The sequence below is a fragment of the Idiotropiscis lumnitzeri genome, chromosome 15 (assembly GCF_059441095.1).
Source record: "Idiotropiscis lumnitzeri isolate Australia: NSW breed Sydney's pygmy pipehorse chromosome 15, RoL_Ilum_1.0, whole genome shotgun sequence".
In the NCBI taxonomy this organism is placed as follows: Eukaryota; Metazoa; Chordata; class Actinopteri; order Syngnathiformes; family Syngnathidae; genus Idiotropiscis; species Idiotropiscis lumnitzeri.
This window is the reverse complement of record NC_142405.1, coordinates 515,174-532,734: the sequence shown is the minus strand read 5'-3', so window position 1 is coordinate 532,734 and position 17,561 is coordinate 515,174. Positions and strand designations below refer to the sequence as shown.

The window sequence follows — 17,561 nt, the reverse complement described above, 5'->3', positions numbered from 1 at the left end:
CCCGCAAACACTTTAGGGCTTCATTTATAAGCTCGCTTGACTTAATGTGCCGCGTCGGGCCAATGCGAAGACGTGGCAACACAGCCAGGGAATTAGACGAGTGCGACGCCGGCCAATAGTTTATAGTCAAGAGAATTGGGAAGAGTGGTCAACATTCCGCAGTGCACTTGAACACAACATCCTTGATGGACGCAAAGCTGATTTTCTTTTCCTGAAAAGATGCGTTTTCAACATTTTTGAGCAATTCGAATGACGATGCCGATTTTCTGGTTTGGAACTTTCAAAGAATTGAAAAGTGACGATTCATCGATTCGGCCGCCGAGTCTCTGTCGGTTGCGTTGGCCCCGCCCCCCTGACTCATCCCTCCTATCGCATTCAAGCACTCGCTCAGCCTTTGGCGTTCTGACGACAAATTAGAACAATTGACAATTTCTGTTTTTCTGATTTATTTTTTTGCATTCATTTCATTTTCCCAATTAGGAAACCACGAAATCGCTTTCCTTCACTTGAATTTATTCATTCCTGCTGCTTTGAAAGGAAAAATATCCGTTTATGGCCGCATCCAACAAGTCAAATGTACTCAGTGCTCTCAAATACATCCTCGGCCGCGTGGGCGGCGGCGGCGGCGGGAGAAAATGAGGCGAGATCAGGAGAGAGATCGCTGATTGAGGGCAGCCAATCGATGGTCGGTCGGTCGGAGGCGCGCTGAAAGGCGCTGAGTGATGGCGCCGCATTTAATCGCCGTGTGTGTTTGTCTCAATTATGCTCCAAAATGGCGGGCCAAGCCACCGGCGCGGGAAACGCCGTCTGCGCCGAGGGGGGAAGGAAGGGGGTGGAAAGTGCAAAGTGAAGACGGGCCTTGTTGAGAGCAACTAAATGTCAGACCGCTTCTCTGTCGTCGTGCTCAACAACAACACACACACACACACACACACACACGCACACACACGCACACCTTCACCTGCTGAATGCTTTATGGATTTCGTGTGTTTTTGTTTTTTTTTTTCTCGTGTTTATGTGTGAAAGATGTGGGAGGACCCGCAGACCCCATCGCACCCTCCATCATCGTCCCCCCGAAGAACACCAGCGTGACGGTGGGCAGGAACGAAGCCATCTTGGAGTGCGTCGCCAACGCCAGGTAACACGCACAAACATTTTGAACCTTTTCCGTGGCTACGCGGCAGTGAGCTTCATTTCTCTTGCACTCAACCCGGAAAAACGATTTACCAGAACAGCTGAACTTTATTCGTGCGTGTCCGAGCATATTACTTATTTTATTTTCTTTCTGCATTTAGGGCACATTAAGTGACTTTATCCATCAGACTACACCACTAAGCAAAAAACTTTTTTTCATTGATTTTTTAAATTCTCTCCTCGTCCTGAAATGTTTTTTTCTTCTCATTCATTTCCAGATCTGAAATCCGAGGCTGCCTAAAATAATTTCTTTCTTTTCGTTTCCAATACTTTAATTGTGATGATCCTTTCGAGCCTCGAGCACACACAAAGTTATCCTTTAGCATTGTGACGAGCGCGGCCCCCCTTTTGTCTTTTGCGGGTCACTAATTTTGTTGCTTTTGCTTTGAAAGTCGTCCTCGCTTGCATTTTGTTCATTTGTCTTCATTTGAAAGCCTCAATGTTGCATTTATCCGTTTGCTGCCTGCGAGCCGCACGACTTTGGAAGTCAAAACGATGGCATTTCCCCGAATAAAAGTTGCTGTTCTTTTTTTTGTCATCCCCCGGCAGGCCGCTGGTCAAGATGAGCATCTCGTGGAGGAAAGACGGCGCGCCGGTGCACGCCGGCATCCGAGATTTCGGCCGCCGTCTGGTCATCAGCCAGCCGACGGTGGGCGACGGCGGCTTCTACGAGTGCGAGGCGGCGCTCCGAAGCAGCGGCGTGCCGGCGGTCACCGCCGGCGCCTTTTTGCACGTGTTGGGTAGGCGCGCCGTCAACGTCAACGCAAGTGCCGGCAAGAATGAAACCGTCGGTGCGGCACCATTAAGTCCTTCTGGCCACGAAGGGGCAGCGCAAACGATGAATGAAGACGTACGATAGAAGAAGTTCACAAACAAAGCTGCAAAAACATTGACGGTTTTTAGGCTGTGGAGAAAGAATTTGGAGTCTCTTATTTATAATTACATTTGCTCATGGACATCAGGCATTTTTTTTTTTGTTTTGTGTCTTGTAAAAAAAAATGTTTTCTACGTTTGCCTTTTCTCTTTGCACCAGAATATCCTTTATTTGTCAAAGAGCCACCGAGTCACATCACTGCCGAGATGGAGAAGGTGGTGGACATCCCCTGCCAGGCTCGAGGTCCGTTTTCTTTGTGTGGCGTCCGGCCGTCGACTCCAACGAGACCAAAGAACAATTAGCTTTTTTTTTGGGGTGCAGGCACGCCTCAGCCAGATATCGTTTGGTACAAGGACGCGGCGGCCATCAGCCCGTTGAAGATCCCCAGATACAAAATCCTGCTGGGAGGCAGCCTGCAGATCGACGGCCTTCTGCCCGACGACACGGGAATGTTCCAGTGCTTTGCCCGCAATCCGGCTGGAGAGATCCAGACCAACACTTACCTCGCTGTCACAAGTCTGTACTTTTTTTTTTTTTTCCTCATCATACTTGAGAGCTCAACATGGGCCAAAATGTGCGTGCGTGTGTTTCGATGGGTGCCGCCGATTCTTAACCTGTCAATCGGCTCTATAGAGTCAACCCGTGTTTACCACGAGGGTCTTTGTTCTCGAACGAGTCGCGATTGGTCCAAAAAAGGAGACCATAAAAGCTTCGCTGTAAAACGGAGCCATAAAACAAACAAAAAGTGAACATTGAAACCCGGTCGCGCTCCAGCAAACCGCATCGTTTCCTTCATTAGCATGCTAACGGGAATTAGCATCAATGAAATTAGAATCCTTCGACAGTGCAGTCGAGATGCTCTGACAGTTTCCTCCGAGTCAACGAGACCTGACAGACGGCGCTCTCGTTTTTTGTTCCTTCTATGAAAGCTGCCGTCTGCTTTGTTAGGAAGGCCACGCCTTTAAGGCGCGTCATCATCGCCTCTCTTTTGCCTTGCGTGTGTGTGTGTGTGTGTGTGTGTGTGTGTGCGCGTCAGGCATCGCCCCCAACATCACCACCGGGCCGTCTGACAGCGCCGTGATTGACAGCATGTCCGTCATCCTGCACTGCGAGACGTCCGGAGCCCCGCGGCCGGCCATCACCTGGCAGAAAGGTGCGCTTGCTGACATTTTCATTTTTTTTCCCGCCAATTTAAGAGCAGGATACTGGTGCCTTGACGTACCGTTTTTTTTTTTTTTTGTATCAAAGCCGAATAAGTGAAACGGTTGCGCCCCGCTAAGTGTCCGACCTTTTGCAGGCGAGCGCGTCCTGGCCAGCGGTTCGGTGCAGCTGCCGAGGTTCACCCTGCTGGAGTCGGGCAGCCTGCTCATCAGTCCGTCTCACCTGTCCGACGCCGGCACGTACACCTGCATGGCCAGCAACTCCAGAGGCATCGACGAAGCCTCCGCCGACCTGGTGGTGTGGGGTGAGCGGGAAATGATTGCTAAGAAGTGAAAACATTCTGAAGGCAGTTGCGACATGCTAATGTGGCGGTCTACGTCTCCCCCAAAGTGGGCAGCTCGAGCCAGACGCTCATGTAGCAAACTACAACTTGCTCGTGCTCTTCCTTCGGGTGGATTGGGAATTTCCTCGTGCGACTGAGCTCTTTTCTTTGAATTTGCAAATGTTTTGTGCTCAAATCGCTTTCAATTTGCGACGTCTGCATCTTGCCGGCTTTAGCGAACGCCGCGGTCACCTCTCACATCGGGACGCTCGGAATGCCCCGACGACACCATGCGACTTTGAAATGAGTTAGCGGGCAGCTAACGTAGCGGCCGACATCTTCATTGGAGGCTTTTTGCGCGAGGCTAGCTCGTCGGTAGCTAGCCAATCATTAGCCGGTGTGAGAGGCTAACGTCACATCTTCACGTCACACAAGAAGTTCATGTAGAAATCGTCATTCATCGCTGCTTTGGCAAAACGCGCCAGTCCTCGCCTAGCCGCAGACGTGAACAGCCGACATCTTGGGATGTCTTTGAAAAGAAAGGAAAGGAAAGTCGGCGACTGACTTGAACCAAGGCAGGCTTTGAATCCGAAAGCATTCCAGGCCAGTCAAGTAAAACTCCGTTTCAAACGCTCAGTGAACTCTCTCTTCTCTCGCTTTCCCCGTGCGTGTGTGTGTGTGTGTGTGTGCGTGTGCGTGTGTGTGCGTGTAGCTCGCACCCGCATCACCAAGCCGCCGCAGGACCAGAGCGTCATTAAGGGGACCAAGGCGGTCTTGGCCTGCGGCGTCACCCACGACCCGAGCGTCAGCATCAGGTAAGCGACAAGAAAGTTTTGCCTTACTCTTCATCGTCATCGTCATATTTTTGGCGTGGAAAACAAGCGCGGCTTATCACAGCTGCATTTAATGAGTTTGTGAAATCAGGACTCGATCTCATCAGCGTCGATCCACCCTCTGATGACCTCCCGTGGGACGCGACTCTTACAGTCGCGTCGCGCATCAAGTTGTGTGTGTGTGTGTGTGTGTGTGTGTTTTGCTAGGTTCCAGGAGGGGGCTTGGGCGGGGGGGGAGAGTCGGCTTTCTGTCTACGGAGCCCAGTGATTAGAGTTCTGTCACCTGTGGGCCCAACGGCATCGATCGTGTGGCGGTGGTAAACGCACGAATATGTAAACAGAGTCATCATTTCAGACGGCGCCTTTAATTAAACGCAACGCCGAGGAGATTAGCTGCAGAGCCCCAACAGTCACAATTAATCACTGCATCGTGTGCGCACGTACGTGCACGCGCGGGCATTCGGAGGGGACGAGGCGTGTGTGTGTGTGTGCGGAAAGGATTCCAGACGCGTCTTTCCTGACAGTTCAGCTTCAAAATTAGAACGTTGACATTCTGATGTTATTGTTTTTCATTGTTTTATTCTTCATTTATGAAAAATGACAAAATGTTGATTTCATTTGGAGTTCAAGCAAATATTTGAGTTTGATTCCAAACAAAGATAATTCGTCGGCTTTCATGGAGGCCTACGGAAATGGAAGAACATTTTCTGTCGCTGGAATTCACTGATTGTCAAAAATAAATCTTTTTCATTTGGTGAAATTCTTTTTTTTTTTTTTTTCCATTTCACTGAACCGGCGGACGTTCTATTTGGAATCAATGAGGACTTTGCGGCATCGTATCGGTCGCAAGCTTGCTGGCTAGCACGAGAAAACGATTCAAAGTAATATTTGCTGTATTCTCTGATCGTAATGCGCGCGTTTTTTTTTTGCTTCAGCTACGTGTGGGAGAAAAGCGGCTCGACGCTGGACGCAAAGGCGTCGCCCCGCCTGCGACTGGACGCCGAGGGCACCCTCCACATCTCGCAGACGTGGTCCGGCGACATCGGGACGTACACCTGCCGCGTCACCTCCGTGGGCGGAAACGACTCCCGCAGCGCCCACCTCAGAGTCAGGTCCGCCTCTTTTCCAACGCCGCCGCCGCCGCCCACAATATTAGGAACAGCCGCCGCAATCTTAATGAGATCCAAAAGCAAATATTCCCGTTTTGCAAAAAGCGCTTAAACGTCACCTGGGAAATCCAAAGGCGCGGTGGAAGATAAATTAACAGCTAAAAGGAAGAAATTACAAGCTGATGAGATGAGATGGACGGAAGTGGGGGTGAACATTTTAATCTGAATCGACTCCCAAATAAATTGGATTACAGCTTCTCATCCAGATGTTTTACAAAAAGGTTTTGACAGAAATCAGATTAAAAAAAAAAAAATCGATCTCCTGTTGCTTTTACATATTTTTAGAATTACTGTTAGAATGATTTATTGACTCATGAAATCAAATATTTCTTCGTAATATTTACTCAAACACACATCTGACAGCTCTTTAAAATGTTATTTCAATTCGGTTCCTTCTGTTTTATTGAACTTTTTTTGGGAATAATCTATTCATCGCCCCACGTGAGCAATCCAGCATGAGATGGCATAAGGTGTACCTAATGAAGTGTCCCGAAAATCACACTTATTTGCCTCGTCCGGTGTGGATGCAGGCAACTCCCGCATGCGCCGGAAAACCCGATGGCGGTGCTGAGCCGGACGGAGAAGCGCGCCATCAACCTGACGTGGGCTCAGGCCTTTGACGGCAACAGCCCGCTCATCCGCAACATCCTGGAAGTGTCCGAGAACAGTGAGTGGATCGTCTTTAGAGTCGCCGCGCGAGCGATTGCCAGCGGGGTCGCTTGCGGATGAGCTCGACTGACAAGTCGTTAACAGCCAAACAAATCGCGCACGGATGCAAAAAGAATCAAATTCTTTTTGGAATATGTCTCCTTGAATTTCAGTCCGGACCGAGTGGATGCACAAAAAGAGGCATCGCTCGTCGTGCATTTAACTCATTCACTGCCATTGACGGTTAAATACGTCAAAGATCCTTTTTTTTTTTTACTTGGCTGGTAGTGAATGAGTTAAGAGGCTGCAATAAATCAGGGAATATTGATCGACTACATATTTGATTTTATCCCCCCAAATCCAGCAAAAGCCTCGCCGAACAGCTGAACTTTATTTTTGTCCAATTGGAGGCCTTTAAAACGGTACGCGCTGACTCGCATGTAACTTGAATGTGATTGGTTCTTCCTGAACATCGCCACGTCCCACCTCGCCTTTGTCACCCAATATCGGTAACGTGGCTCAGCAGCAAATGGAAACCACATTTGATGACTTATTTTTCTTTTTGTTTGTCAGACGCGCCGTGGACGGTGCTCCTCGCCGACATCGACCCGGATTCCAACGGCGTGGCGGTGGGCGGCCTCATCCCGGCGCGCTCCTATCAATTCCGCCTGTGCGCCGTCAACGACGTCGGCCGCGGGCAGTTCAGCAAAGAGAGCGAGCGGTCAGTTGGGGTCGAGGTCACGCGGGGAAACGCCTCGAGGCGAGGCGAGCTTTATCCACTCGATATACGAGCGCATTTTGCGCGCGAGTCAACTCGATGTGCTTCGCGCAACCGAAAGCAAAACGCTTAAAAACATTTTCAAACAAAACAGCAAACGTCATTCAAAGGCAAAGCAAAGAGAGGAAAAGAAGCTTGCGAAAATGACTCGAAAGAACAATTGCAATTTTTGTCTCGAATGGACCGGCTACTCGGGCGTTCTGCGCTGAAATTCCCGATGGCCGCCGCGCCGGAATCGGTCGTCGGCTCGAACCGACCCGGAGTTCCGATTCCAGTCCGTAGCCTCAAACCTGGCTAAGCTAGCTCGCGTGAAGATGCCAGATGAAGTCTTCTGCTCGATGAGCCAACAATCGGAGGAAAAGGATTTGACAAAGTCAATTGTTTGGAATACTCGATAGCGTTGTGCGCCGCCACAAAACAAGAACGACGTATGAGTTAGGAAAAGTTGCCAAGCCGGAATTTGTGATGAAGGAACAGTTCCCGTAATAGTTGTGGAGAGGAAATGAAGACGCTTCGGGACGGTCCCGTTCAAGATGAGGCCGAATTGGGCCTTTGTGAATCCTTGATGGGAGCGCTGACCCAGCTCGCTCCGACCGCTTCCTTTTAAGCGGCTCGTCATCCTCTCGAGCCGCCGACCGTGCGCCAGCCTTGATAAAAGGGAGAGCAACGGCGAGCCAATTCTCCCGTCCGTCCGTCCGCATGAAAGGAACTCGTCAGCCGAGCCGTCAGAACAACCAATTTGGTACTCCGAGCAAGAAACGCCCGCCGTGAACGCACCTTTCACCACGGGCATCAGCGCAAAGTGAGGCGGCTGAGAATTTTTTTTGCTTTGACTTCACCGCGCCGAGCAGGGAAGGAATCAAGATGTCATCTTAAATTGGAAAAAAAAAAAAGTCTCCTTTCTCTTTCTGGTGATGTCTCCATTGTGTTGCTCCATTTTGACCGACGCCGCTTTGATTGTCTCGACGTCTGCACAAAAAAGTGAGGAAGAAAAGCAAAGGAAAGGCTTTCAGGTGATGTCGATGATGAAATGTGATGGAAACGCAGCGGAAGCGCCGATGTCAGTCGGCAGTTCTTTCACTTTGCCGCAGTGATCCATTAGAAGTGAAATAATCCAATCTGTCCGGCGCCGTTAAAAACTGCGTGGGCAATTTTTGAAGACTCTCAAAGGAAGTGTCAAATTAAATCAACGCCAATTAAAGGAAAATCGGGCAGCTTGCTGTGCCAGCGCTTCGTGCGTCCGTCTCACAAGTTGTTTGCTTGTTTCGCCGCCGCCGCCGCCGCCGTCCTTGGTGTCTTGAGCCGGCGCGTTTTGCAAGCTTTTGTTTTGCTTTCAATGCCGGCCACGGCCGTTCATATTTGCGCCACGTTTGAGGCCTTCTCTCAACCTTTGCCTCCAGCGTGACGCTTCCGGAGGAGCCCCCCAGCGCGCCCCCCCAGACGGTGATCGCCAGCGGCCGCACCAATCAGTCCATCATGATCCAGTGGCAGCCGCCCCCCGAGAGCCACCAGAACGGCCCGCTCCAGGGCTACGTCATCAGGTGGGGAGAACCGCACCCACCCGGCGCCACGCCGGCGCCAAGCCTCACTTTCAACGCCGTCGGAAGGCGTACGCCGGCCCGATCACATTCCTCCGACCTCAACTTTGCCGCTAGCGCTTGCGACTCCAATTCTTGCCGTCACAAGTTTTTGACTTCCCCCCCCCGGTCGCAGGTACTGTCTGTCCGGGCTTCCCGTGGACTGTCAGCTGAAGAACATCACCAGCCCGGAGCAGAGCAGCCTGCTGCTGGAGGACCTGATCATCTGGACCAACTACGAGATGGAGGTGGCGGCGTACAACGGGGCGGGCAGAGGCGTATACAGCCACAAAGTCACCGAGTGGACGCTGCAAGGAGGTGAGTTGGAAAAACTCCGGACTGCTTGCGGCCGGGAAAGCCCGAGTCCAGATTCAAACTCGGAAGCGACTCGAAGAAAGGCCGACGAGTTGACCACAAGGCCAAAATGTTGTCATTTACTGAGACGTGAAGGAATTGCCCGCAAAAGTTGCCATCATGCACCCGAAAAGATGGAAAGGTGACTCTTCAAAATGTTTGACGCATTTTGAAGGTTCTCAAGTGTGGCCATGAAACGTGCGCTCTTTGTAAGATTTGTCACATTTTTGGATGGCTTACTTGAGCATCCAAACATGCTGAAAATTTGCACGGCTTTTTGTGTGTTGCCCCTTTTTTTTTTCAAATTAAAAAAAAACAAAATCTTCTACTGTCGTGCATGAATGGATTTGGTAGAAAATGCAATTAAATCCTACTAAGAAAATATTCGGGGATGTCACCATCCCCCCCGCCCTGCATTTCATTGCCGAATATAAATATTAATTTCATCATCTCGGCTGTCTGTCGACGAAACGCAAGTGACGCATTTTGGAGCCGGCCTCTCCCGCGTTTGTCGTCGGTCGGGAAAGGCGAAGTTTAGGCTCAAAGAGAATCCGGGATGGGACGGCGCCGACCGCTCGCTCGGCCTCATTAGCGACTCGGCCACGTGTTGGCTTCAAAGAAAGGTGATGTCGGGTTCACCCAAAAGACGCCTCAGGCAACGCGAGCAGCCCGATGAGATACAATCGCCCTCATCTCGGTCTTCCTTCCTCGCGTCCTCAGTGCCCACGGTGTCGCCTGGAAACGTCCGAGCCGAGCCGGTCAACTCCACCGCGGTGCGCTTCACCTGGAGCGCCCCCAGTCCGCAATTCGTCAACGGAATCAATCAAGGCTACAAGGTGAGAAGCCCCTTTCTGGCCACTAGAGGGCGACAAGTGGCCCAACAGCCCCAAGGACAACCTTGGATGGCAATGGCAACATTCACCGGCTTTCAATGGAAGTACATTTTTATTTCAAGAAAGAATGTTATTTGGGGGAGTTTTAGGGAAAATATCAACTATTTTTAAACTAAAAAAAAAATCTGAAGAGAAAATTGTTTTTTTAGATTTTTTAAGGGAAGTCACAAAATATCTTAAAAAAGGGTGCATTTTTTTTTATTCAGAATTTTGTATTCCTAGAAAAAAAATGTTGTTCCTTTCTTTCACAAGAAATATTTTTTTCATCTTACAAGGGTAGTGAAAAAGGGGCTTAAGCTTCCAAGAAGAAATTTGAATGATGATTATTTTTCTTTTCATGGTGGCCCTGATACTCTTTTGAATGAAAGGAAACATTGCGTGAGTAGAATGAAGCTTTAAAAAAAAAAAAAAATCCCTCCACCCCGATCCAGCTGTTGGCGTGGGAACCCGGGCGGGCCAGCGAGGTGACGGTGGTGACGGTGCGGCCCAACTTCCAAGACAGCGTCCACGTGGGCTACATCTCGGGCCTGAAGAAGTTTGCCGAGTACTTCACGTCGGCGCTGTGCTTCACCACGCCCGGGGACGGTCCGCGCAGCCCGCCTCAGCGCCTGCGCACCCACGAGGACAGTAAGCGGCCCCGCCCGCTGCCAGCATGGGATGGCAGTTCTTCTTTTTCAATTATTATTATTTCTATTTGTCAGCCCCCGGTGCCGTGGGACACCTCAGCTTCACCGACATCTTGGATACGTCCCTAAAAGTCAGCTGGAAGGAGCCCCAGGAAAAAAACGGCCTTCTCGCAGGTGACTTTTTTTTGGTTTTTTTTCCTCCTCCCTCAGCATGCCGTCGTGAAGTGTTATTTTTTTTGTTTTTGTTTGTGAAGGCTATCGCATCTCGTGGGAGGAGTTCAACCGGACCAACACGCGAGTGACCCACTACCTGCCCAACCTGACTCAGGAGTACAAAGTGACGGGCCTGACGGCGCTCACCACCTACACCATCCAGGTGGCCGCCATGACCGCCAAGGGACAAGGCCAGCTGTCCGCCTCCACCATCTCCTCGGGCGTCCCGCCAGGTCAGCGTCAGCGCGCAGGCTCGCACGTGCCAGGCTTGCCAAATCCAATTTCAAAATGGCACCGGCCCCACCGGAGTCAAACGATGTTCTAATTGGGCCCAAATCGAGTTTAAAATTAAAAACAAAATGAGGTTCCATTTTTTTGGGGCGTGATCATCTCGCTCGCCGGCAAGTATTTGCGGCCTCGCTCTGGCTCGGTGTTGCAAAATTGTTTGTTTTTTTTTTTTATATCTACATTTCCAGTTCACCAAGGCAGCTTTGATTTTTTTTTTTTTTTTTTTCAAAAAATGTTTCCCTCGCCTCCGACCTTAGAGCTGCCGGGCCCCCCGACCAACTTGGCCGTGTCCAACGTGGGCGCTCGCTCCGTCAGCCTGCAGTTCAAGCCGGGCTACGACGGCAAGACGTCCATTTCCCGCTGGCAGGTTGAAGCTCAGGTAGGCCTCGCGGTTCCGCCCGAAATGCCGACGTCGACGTGGCGCCGTGTCAACAAGTTTGTCCACGCGCGTCGCAGATCGGCATCGTTGGCGAGAATGAAGAGTGGCTGATGGTTCATCAGCTGGCGAACAAGCCGGACGCCCGTGCGATGGAGGTGCTGGATCTCAACCCGTACACCTTCTACAGGTCAACACCAGCCTGCTTGGTCTTGTGCTTTTTTTTTTTTAGTCGTTGTTAGTGCAGGTTTGAAAATTTGAAAATGTGGTTTTTATTAGTTTTAGTATTCATTTTTTCTTTTTAATTTGGGAAAAAAAATGAATTCAAATGACTCTCGGACAACGGCATAGCGCTGGGACGTTAACAATTTTGCGGTCGACCGCATGGCGCCAAATTTGTTAGCTTCTTTGCTACGGCCCATAAAATGTCACGTGACTTAGCCTCCGCTTTTGTCACTCGCCGCAGGTTGAGAATGCGGCAGGTGAACATCGTGGGCACCAGCCCGCCCAGCCAGCCCTCTCGAAAGATCCAAACTCTGCAGGCCCCCCCGGACGTCGCCCCCGCCAACGTCACCCTGCGCACGGCCAGCGAGACCAGTCTGTGGCTTCGCTGGGTGGTACGTTTCCACCGCTCGACTTTTTGTTGTTGTCGCTTTGACGTCCGTGGTGTTTTTGCGATGACCCGAAACGCTGGTCGTCTTAGCCGCTTCCCGAGTGGGAGTACAACGGGAATCCCGATCTGGTGGGCTACCGCATCCGGTACTCCAAAGCCGGCTCCAAAGGCGGCGTCCTCTCGCACGTCATCACGGACCGGCTGGAGAGGGAGTTCACAATCGAAGACCTGGAGGAGTGGACCGAGTACGAGGTCCGCGTTCAGGCCATCAACGGGATCGGGTCGGGACCCTGGAGCCAGCCGGTCCACGGGAGAACCAGAGAGTCCGGTGAGGAAGGCGGACCGGTCGGTGTGGCGTTCGCTGTTTTGGGCCGCAGATTCTCAAGCCCCCCCCCCCCCCGTTTGTTGCTTCAGTGCCTTCCAGCGGTCCCACCAATGTGTCGGCCTTCGCCACCACCTCCAGCAGGATTCTGGTGCGCTGGGGCCAGGTCCCCGAGACGGACCGCAACGGACTCATCCTCGGATACAAGGTCAGCAATAATCACATTTTTTTGGGGCATATAATTGGTGGGCATTGAACTGCAAGGGGAGAAAAAAACTTCAAATGCCGATCAACTGTCAATTAATAACATTTTATCAGAAATAAAGCGACCAAAAAGCTGTAAATGCTTTCAAAGTTTGACTTGATGGTTGCTGAAAGTCGCTGGACCGACCGAGCGAGATTCTGTTTTCTGTTCCGTCTTCTTTTGAGGATCCGATCGATTATGTGCCGATTGCGCATCCCATGCAAAATGTCCTCGTCTCATTCCCGATCAACACCGATGACAAAATTGCCGTTCGCATCGTCCTGTTCATCGGCAGGTTATTTACAAGGAGAAGGACTCGGACTCGGCTCCGAACTTCTGGACGGTGGAGGGCAACGCCAGCCACGGCGTCCTTCTGACGGGTCTGGGCAAGTACGTCCTCTATGAGATCCGGGTGCTCGCCTTCACCCGCGTCGGCGACGGCAGGAGCAGCGCGCCGTCCATCTTGGAGAGGACGCTGGACGATGGTCAATTGAAATTTGTTTTTTTTGTTTGAAACTGAAAGAAAGTTGCGATGCAGGTTGCCACTCAAATTGTGCGCGAAGCTCGTTTTCATTCCAGCTGGCTAATGACACTAACGACCGTAATTCCTCTCACCGACTTTGTGGCGTTTTAGTGCCAGGCCCTCCGGTTGGCATCCTGTTCCCCGAAGTGAGAACCACGTCCGTCCGGCTCATCTGGCAACCCCCCTCCCAACCCAACGGCATCATCCTGGGTGAGTCTTGACGCTCACTTTCAGGGCTTGCTCACGTCACGACGGCCCTGCCGTCTTCACAATCGTCTTTCTTTTTGAATTTGTCTCGTCATGTGACCTTTCAAAATGCAACGACTCGGAATTAGAACGTGTCCAAAGACGGCATAAAGAAGGCATTCTCATTGAGCGCCGTTCTCGTTTTCATTTCGTTGTTAAAGAAATGGTTTTCATGCTACTTTTTTAATTAGGACTGTTACTGCATTATCTTAAAAACATTTTGACTTGCCTACAAATTTGCATAGAAACGGATCGCTGTCATAAACCCCCCCCAAAAAAAAAAACCTGTTCAGAGACGTCTGGTGGTGTTCCGCAGGGCTCGATACTCGAGCCACATATTTTCTACATTTTATTTGCAAGCAGGAGTTCCCAGAACTTTTTCCATTTTGTCCAGAGAGAGACCAATTCTGGACTCCTCATAATGGTGACACCAATTAGAAGTAACTCCCATGTTTGCCAAGGAGGATCATTTCATCAAGTTATGATCAGAACATTTTGTTTAATTTGCAGGGGCTTGACTCTTTCTGCTTTTCTCTCGCAGCCTATCAGATCACGTACAGAAGAAACTCGTCCAGCAGCAGCGCCGCCACCGTTGACGTCCTGAGTCCGAGCGCGCGGCAGTACATGGCGGCGGCCCTCAAGCCGGAAACGGTGTACATCTTTCGCCTCAGCGCGCAAACGCGCAAGGGCTGGGGCGAGGCCGCCGAGGCCTTGGTGGTCACGACAGAAAAGCGAGGTGAGAACCTGACCGCCACGTCAAGAGCGCATGCGCAATTGACCCGCTTGTTTCCGTCCCCCCTCGCCAGTCCGACCGCAGCCCACCAGCCGGCCCGTGGCGCCTCAACGGGAAGTGCAGGCTCGCCGCGTGCTGTTGTCATGGGAACCGGGCAGCGACGGCCTCTCCCCCGTGCGCTACTACACGGTGCAGTACCGAGAGCTGCCGGAAAAGAACTGGACGGTCCACTCCACCTCGGTCAGCCACGAGGTCAACTCCTACTTGGTGGACGGGTACCTTGGCATCTTTTCCTTTGAGAAGACCCGTTTGCTTTTTGTGAGCCCAGTTGAGTGCGACGGCACCGTAAGTCGCTCGTAGCCGGAAAAACCTGTCACGGGTCACGTGTGTCGCATTCTGGAAGGCACCCGTGGCACTTAATGCTTTGCTTTTGACTTTGAATTGGGCCCCGACTTGATTTCCTTTTTTAGTTGGCGTAACGCGCGCGTTTTTGTCTTTTCGAGGTTGAAGCCGTTCACGTCGTACCAGTTCCGCCTGAAGGCCACCAATGACATCGGAGACAGCGAATACAGTCAGGAGAGCGAGGCGGTCACCACGCTGCAAGACGGTGGGTGAGAACGCGCGGCAGAGTTCTTCCCAAGTTCGCATGCATTTTAGCTCAAAAATATTGTTTTGGCGCCAACTTGTGGCATTTTAGCGCCATTACGCACAGATTCTCGCTTTTCTGGATTCATATTCTGTTGGTTCGGTTCCAAATCATCTGTTTTTTCTTTTTTTTTACCCATTGGTTGGGATTGCCGTTACCTGGGCGGGGTCTTCATGTTTCGGCCTTCCGTGCGCCTCGGAATGCTTTGATGCGGGTCGTTCACGGCGAGTTCCTGATGCCAGCGGGGCCTCTGTTTGCATTGAAGCCGATTCCAAAAGACAAACATCTCACGCGCTCCCTGCTGGATTGTGTGAACAATAACAATTACAACATATCTTCTTTTTTTTTTCAGCCCCGGACAAAGCCCCCACCATTCTGTCTGTCACACCGCACACCACCACGTCCGTGCTGCTCCGCTGGCAGGTAATGAGAGTGGGGAAAATTCTTGATGTGGAATGCTGATTATGCCGATCATGTTTTTTTGTTTTTTTTGTAGTCTCCCTCTGAAGATCACATCAACGGTATCCTGCTCGGATTCAAGGTCCGCTACAGAGAGTTGTATTACGACCGATTGCGAAGCTTCACAGTCCACGCCGTGAACAGTCCGTCCCCCAGCTGGGCCGATCTCACCGGTGAGCGTTTCGTCGCTAACCTTGAAAGTTTTGGAAAGTCAAAGAGAAATCGGGAAAAAGGTCGTCATACACCACGAGGTTTTACGGAAGTCAAACTTTTTTACTTTGTGATGATCAGACCCAAACTTTTTCCGAACAGATCACTTTTAACACAGCGCGTGATAATCGCTGTTGATCATCTTTTCAAGTTTTTGCTGACTGTGGTCAGAATTCAAATTTGTCGACTGGACGTCACGATTTCCAGGCTGAAATATTGAACGAGTTTAACATTTACGATCGTTGGCAAATCTCTCAAACGTAGCATCGCGATCCTCTTTTTGAGACGCGAGACTCGAGCTGCGGCCGAATTCAACCAAAAATGCTCCAAGTTGCCGATTGTCTGCCTGCTTTGGACGCTGCTCCGAAGCGTGACCTCATTTTTCAGTGTTTGTCCGCTAACGCCTCGAACGCGACTTGCTCCTGCAGCTCCGTACAGCATCAGAAACTTGAGCGAGTCCTCCCTCACCCAGTATGAACTCGACAGTAAGTTTGAAATATTCTCCTTTTATGGGTGCCCCCCCCCCCTTCCTCTGCCACCATCCATCTGTTTGCGCGTCGTCTGCTGTATTTCATTGCCCATGCAGTTGTTGATGGTCATGCATGTGCGTGACTTTCATCTCCACAATGGACGTCGTCGTTATATCGCCACATTTTCGGCCTTTTTTAATCACCCCCACCAAAAAAAAACAAACAAATAAATGAAAATGCAAAAAGTCGTCCCCGCAACAACCCCGTCCTTTCATCAGCCTGCTTTTTTATATGTTCCCACCACCAGCGTGCGTGATGTCGTCTCGCCACGGGCGCTGTCGCGATGGTGTCTCCGTAGACTTCTTTTATCTTGGCTCCTCTCGCAGATTTGAGTAAACACAAGCGCTACGAGATCCGAATGAGCGTGTACAACGCGGTGGGCGAGGGGCCGAGCAGCGCGCCGCAGGAGGTCTTTGTGGGCGAGGCAGGTGGGGCTTCTCTCATTATGATGGACAAAAAAAAAAAAAAAAAGTGTGGATATTTGTTTTAATTGTGACGACTAAGCCGCCCGCCGTGTTGCAGTGCCAACGGCGCCGCCCCAGAACGTGGCGGTGCAGTCGTCCACCGCCACCCAGCTGGACGTCACATGGGACCCCCCGCCGGCGGATGCGCAGAATGGCGACATTCAAGGTTACAAGGTAGCAGCTCCTCAAACAAAATAGTTTCACAAGTCGGAAACGTTCCGCTGACTACTCTGGAGGTTGCGGGTTCGACTTCCTGTGACGACTTGCTTGCAAAATTTGGGCAAATTTGGAAACTTTCCACGGGAATAAGAAAATTGAAGTTTGGCTCTTAATAAAGAACTTAAATGTATTCGGGGGATTTTTTTTTTTTTTTTTTTTAAATATTATGAACTGGATTTTTTTGTCAATGGGTCGGCTCAGGGTCAATGAATAATTTTTAACGTTGGTCGCAAAATTGCAGAAACGTACAAAGAATTAATTGGACTGGTAAATAGTAAATAATAAATGGCAAAAATATTTGAACATTTTCCTTACAACTAGTTGAATTTCAAGCAAAAATGGGAATTGCTTATAATTTTTGGGGGGGTTTTGTCATTTTGCTGATTTTGTTAATGGCAGGGAAGCGTAATCTTGAACTGATCGGGTATCTTTTTGTTCTTCAATGAAAGAATCGATTCAATATTTCAAACTTAATTAAATTGTAATTCCGCATAAAATGTTAGTTTTTTTGCTTGTATTATTTTCCATCAATGTCTTCTTTTGACAACATAAAATGTATCTCTTCATTCTTATCATGTCCCAAATTGTCCATTTTGCCTTCTGATGGAAATTGCCGTGAAATGTTACAACGCCATTCCTGACGCGTTGCCTAAAATGTTTCATGCAGATTTACTTTTGGGAGTTCCAGCTGCAAAACGAGACGGAGCGCCTGCGCACGCTCTTCCTGCCCGAGCTGGGCGTCAAGCTGAAGAACCTGACGGGCTACACCACCTACATGATGAGCGTGGCCGCCTTCAACGCGGCCGGCGACGGCCCCCGATCGCCGGCCGCCAGGGGGCGCACTCAGCAAGCAGGTGACTCTCATGAGGGGCAACCGCGGGCCTCAAGAGAATAACACGCGTTGGAATGTGAATTCATGCGCCTTGTTAAAAAGTTGAACAAGTGAAAGCCACGGGAGCAAATAAACACAATGCGAAAGTGCGGAGCCAAATAAATAAATGAAACTTCGGCCTTTCCCAAATTGAAAGCACTCACAGTCCACAAAG

At 50.5% G+C, this 17,561-nt stretch overlaps 1 protein-coding gene across 10 annotated transcripts in view; it reads left to right on the top strand.

Annotated features, from left to right (window-relative positions):
• Positions 1-17,561, top strand: part of LOC148322005 (protein sidekick-2-like) — a 67,589-nt gene that overhangs the window by 43,994 nt on the left and 6,034 nt on the right. For 6 of the 10 annotated variants that reach the window (XM_088316791.1, XM_088316794.1, XM_088316796.1 and 3 more), the window contains 32 exons: positions 1,020-1,138; positions 1,744-1,934; positions 2,228-2,311; positions 2,390-2,584; positions 3,105-3,221; positions 3,366-3,533; positions 4,264-4,366; positions 5,320-5,496; positions 6,084-6,220; positions 6,775-6,922; positions 8,380-8,520; positions 8,693-8,874; positions 9,631-9,746; positions 10,235-10,430; positions 10,505-10,603; positions 10,684-10,875; positions 11,188-11,309; positions 11,387-11,496; positions 11,773-11,923; positions 12,010-12,247; positions 12,334-12,449; positions 12,781-12,970; positions 13,120-13,218; positions 13,796-13,990; positions 14,061-14,262; positions 14,491-14,594; positions 14,986-15,056; positions 15,130-15,265; positions 15,731-15,787; positions 16,159-16,260; positions 16,355-16,470; positions 17,183-17,369. In XM_088316791.1, the coding sequence (XP_088172917.1) occupies positions 1,020-1,138; positions 1,744-1,934; positions 2,228-2,311; positions 2,390-2,584; positions 3,105-3,221; positions 3,366-3,533; positions 4,264-4,366; positions 5,320-5,496; positions 6,084-6,220; positions 6,775-6,922; positions 8,380-8,520; positions 8,693-8,874; positions 9,631-9,746; positions 10,235-10,430; positions 10,505-10,603; positions 10,684-10,875; positions 11,188-11,309; positions 11,387-11,496; positions 11,773-11,923; positions 12,010-12,247; positions 12,334-12,449; positions 12,781-12,970; positions 13,120-13,218; positions 13,796-13,990; positions 14,061-14,262; positions 14,491-14,594; positions 14,986-15,056; positions 15,130-15,265; positions 15,731-15,787; positions 16,159-16,260; positions 16,355-16,470; positions 17,183-17,369 (4,561 nt within the window). The remainder of the gene's footprint in view (positions 1-1,019; positions 1,139-1,743; positions 1,935-2,227; positions 2,312-2,389; positions 2,585-3,104; positions 3,222-3,365; positions 3,534-4,263; positions 4,367-5,319; positions 5,497-6,083; positions 6,221-6,774; positions 6,923-8,379; positions 8,521-8,692; positions 8,875-9,630; positions 9,747-10,234; positions 10,431-10,504; positions 10,604-10,683; positions 10,876-11,187; positions 11,310-11,386; positions 11,497-11,772; positions 11,924-12,009; positions 12,248-12,333; positions 12,450-12,780; positions 12,971-13,119; positions 13,219-13,795; positions 13,991-14,060; positions 14,263-14,490; positions 14,595-14,985; positions 15,057-15,129; positions 15,266-15,730; positions 15,788-16,158; positions 16,261-16,354; positions 16,471-17,182; positions 17,370-17,561) is intronic. The other 4 variants (XM_088316793.1, XM_088316795.1, XM_088316792.1 and 1 more) reach the window with 2 other exon arrangements.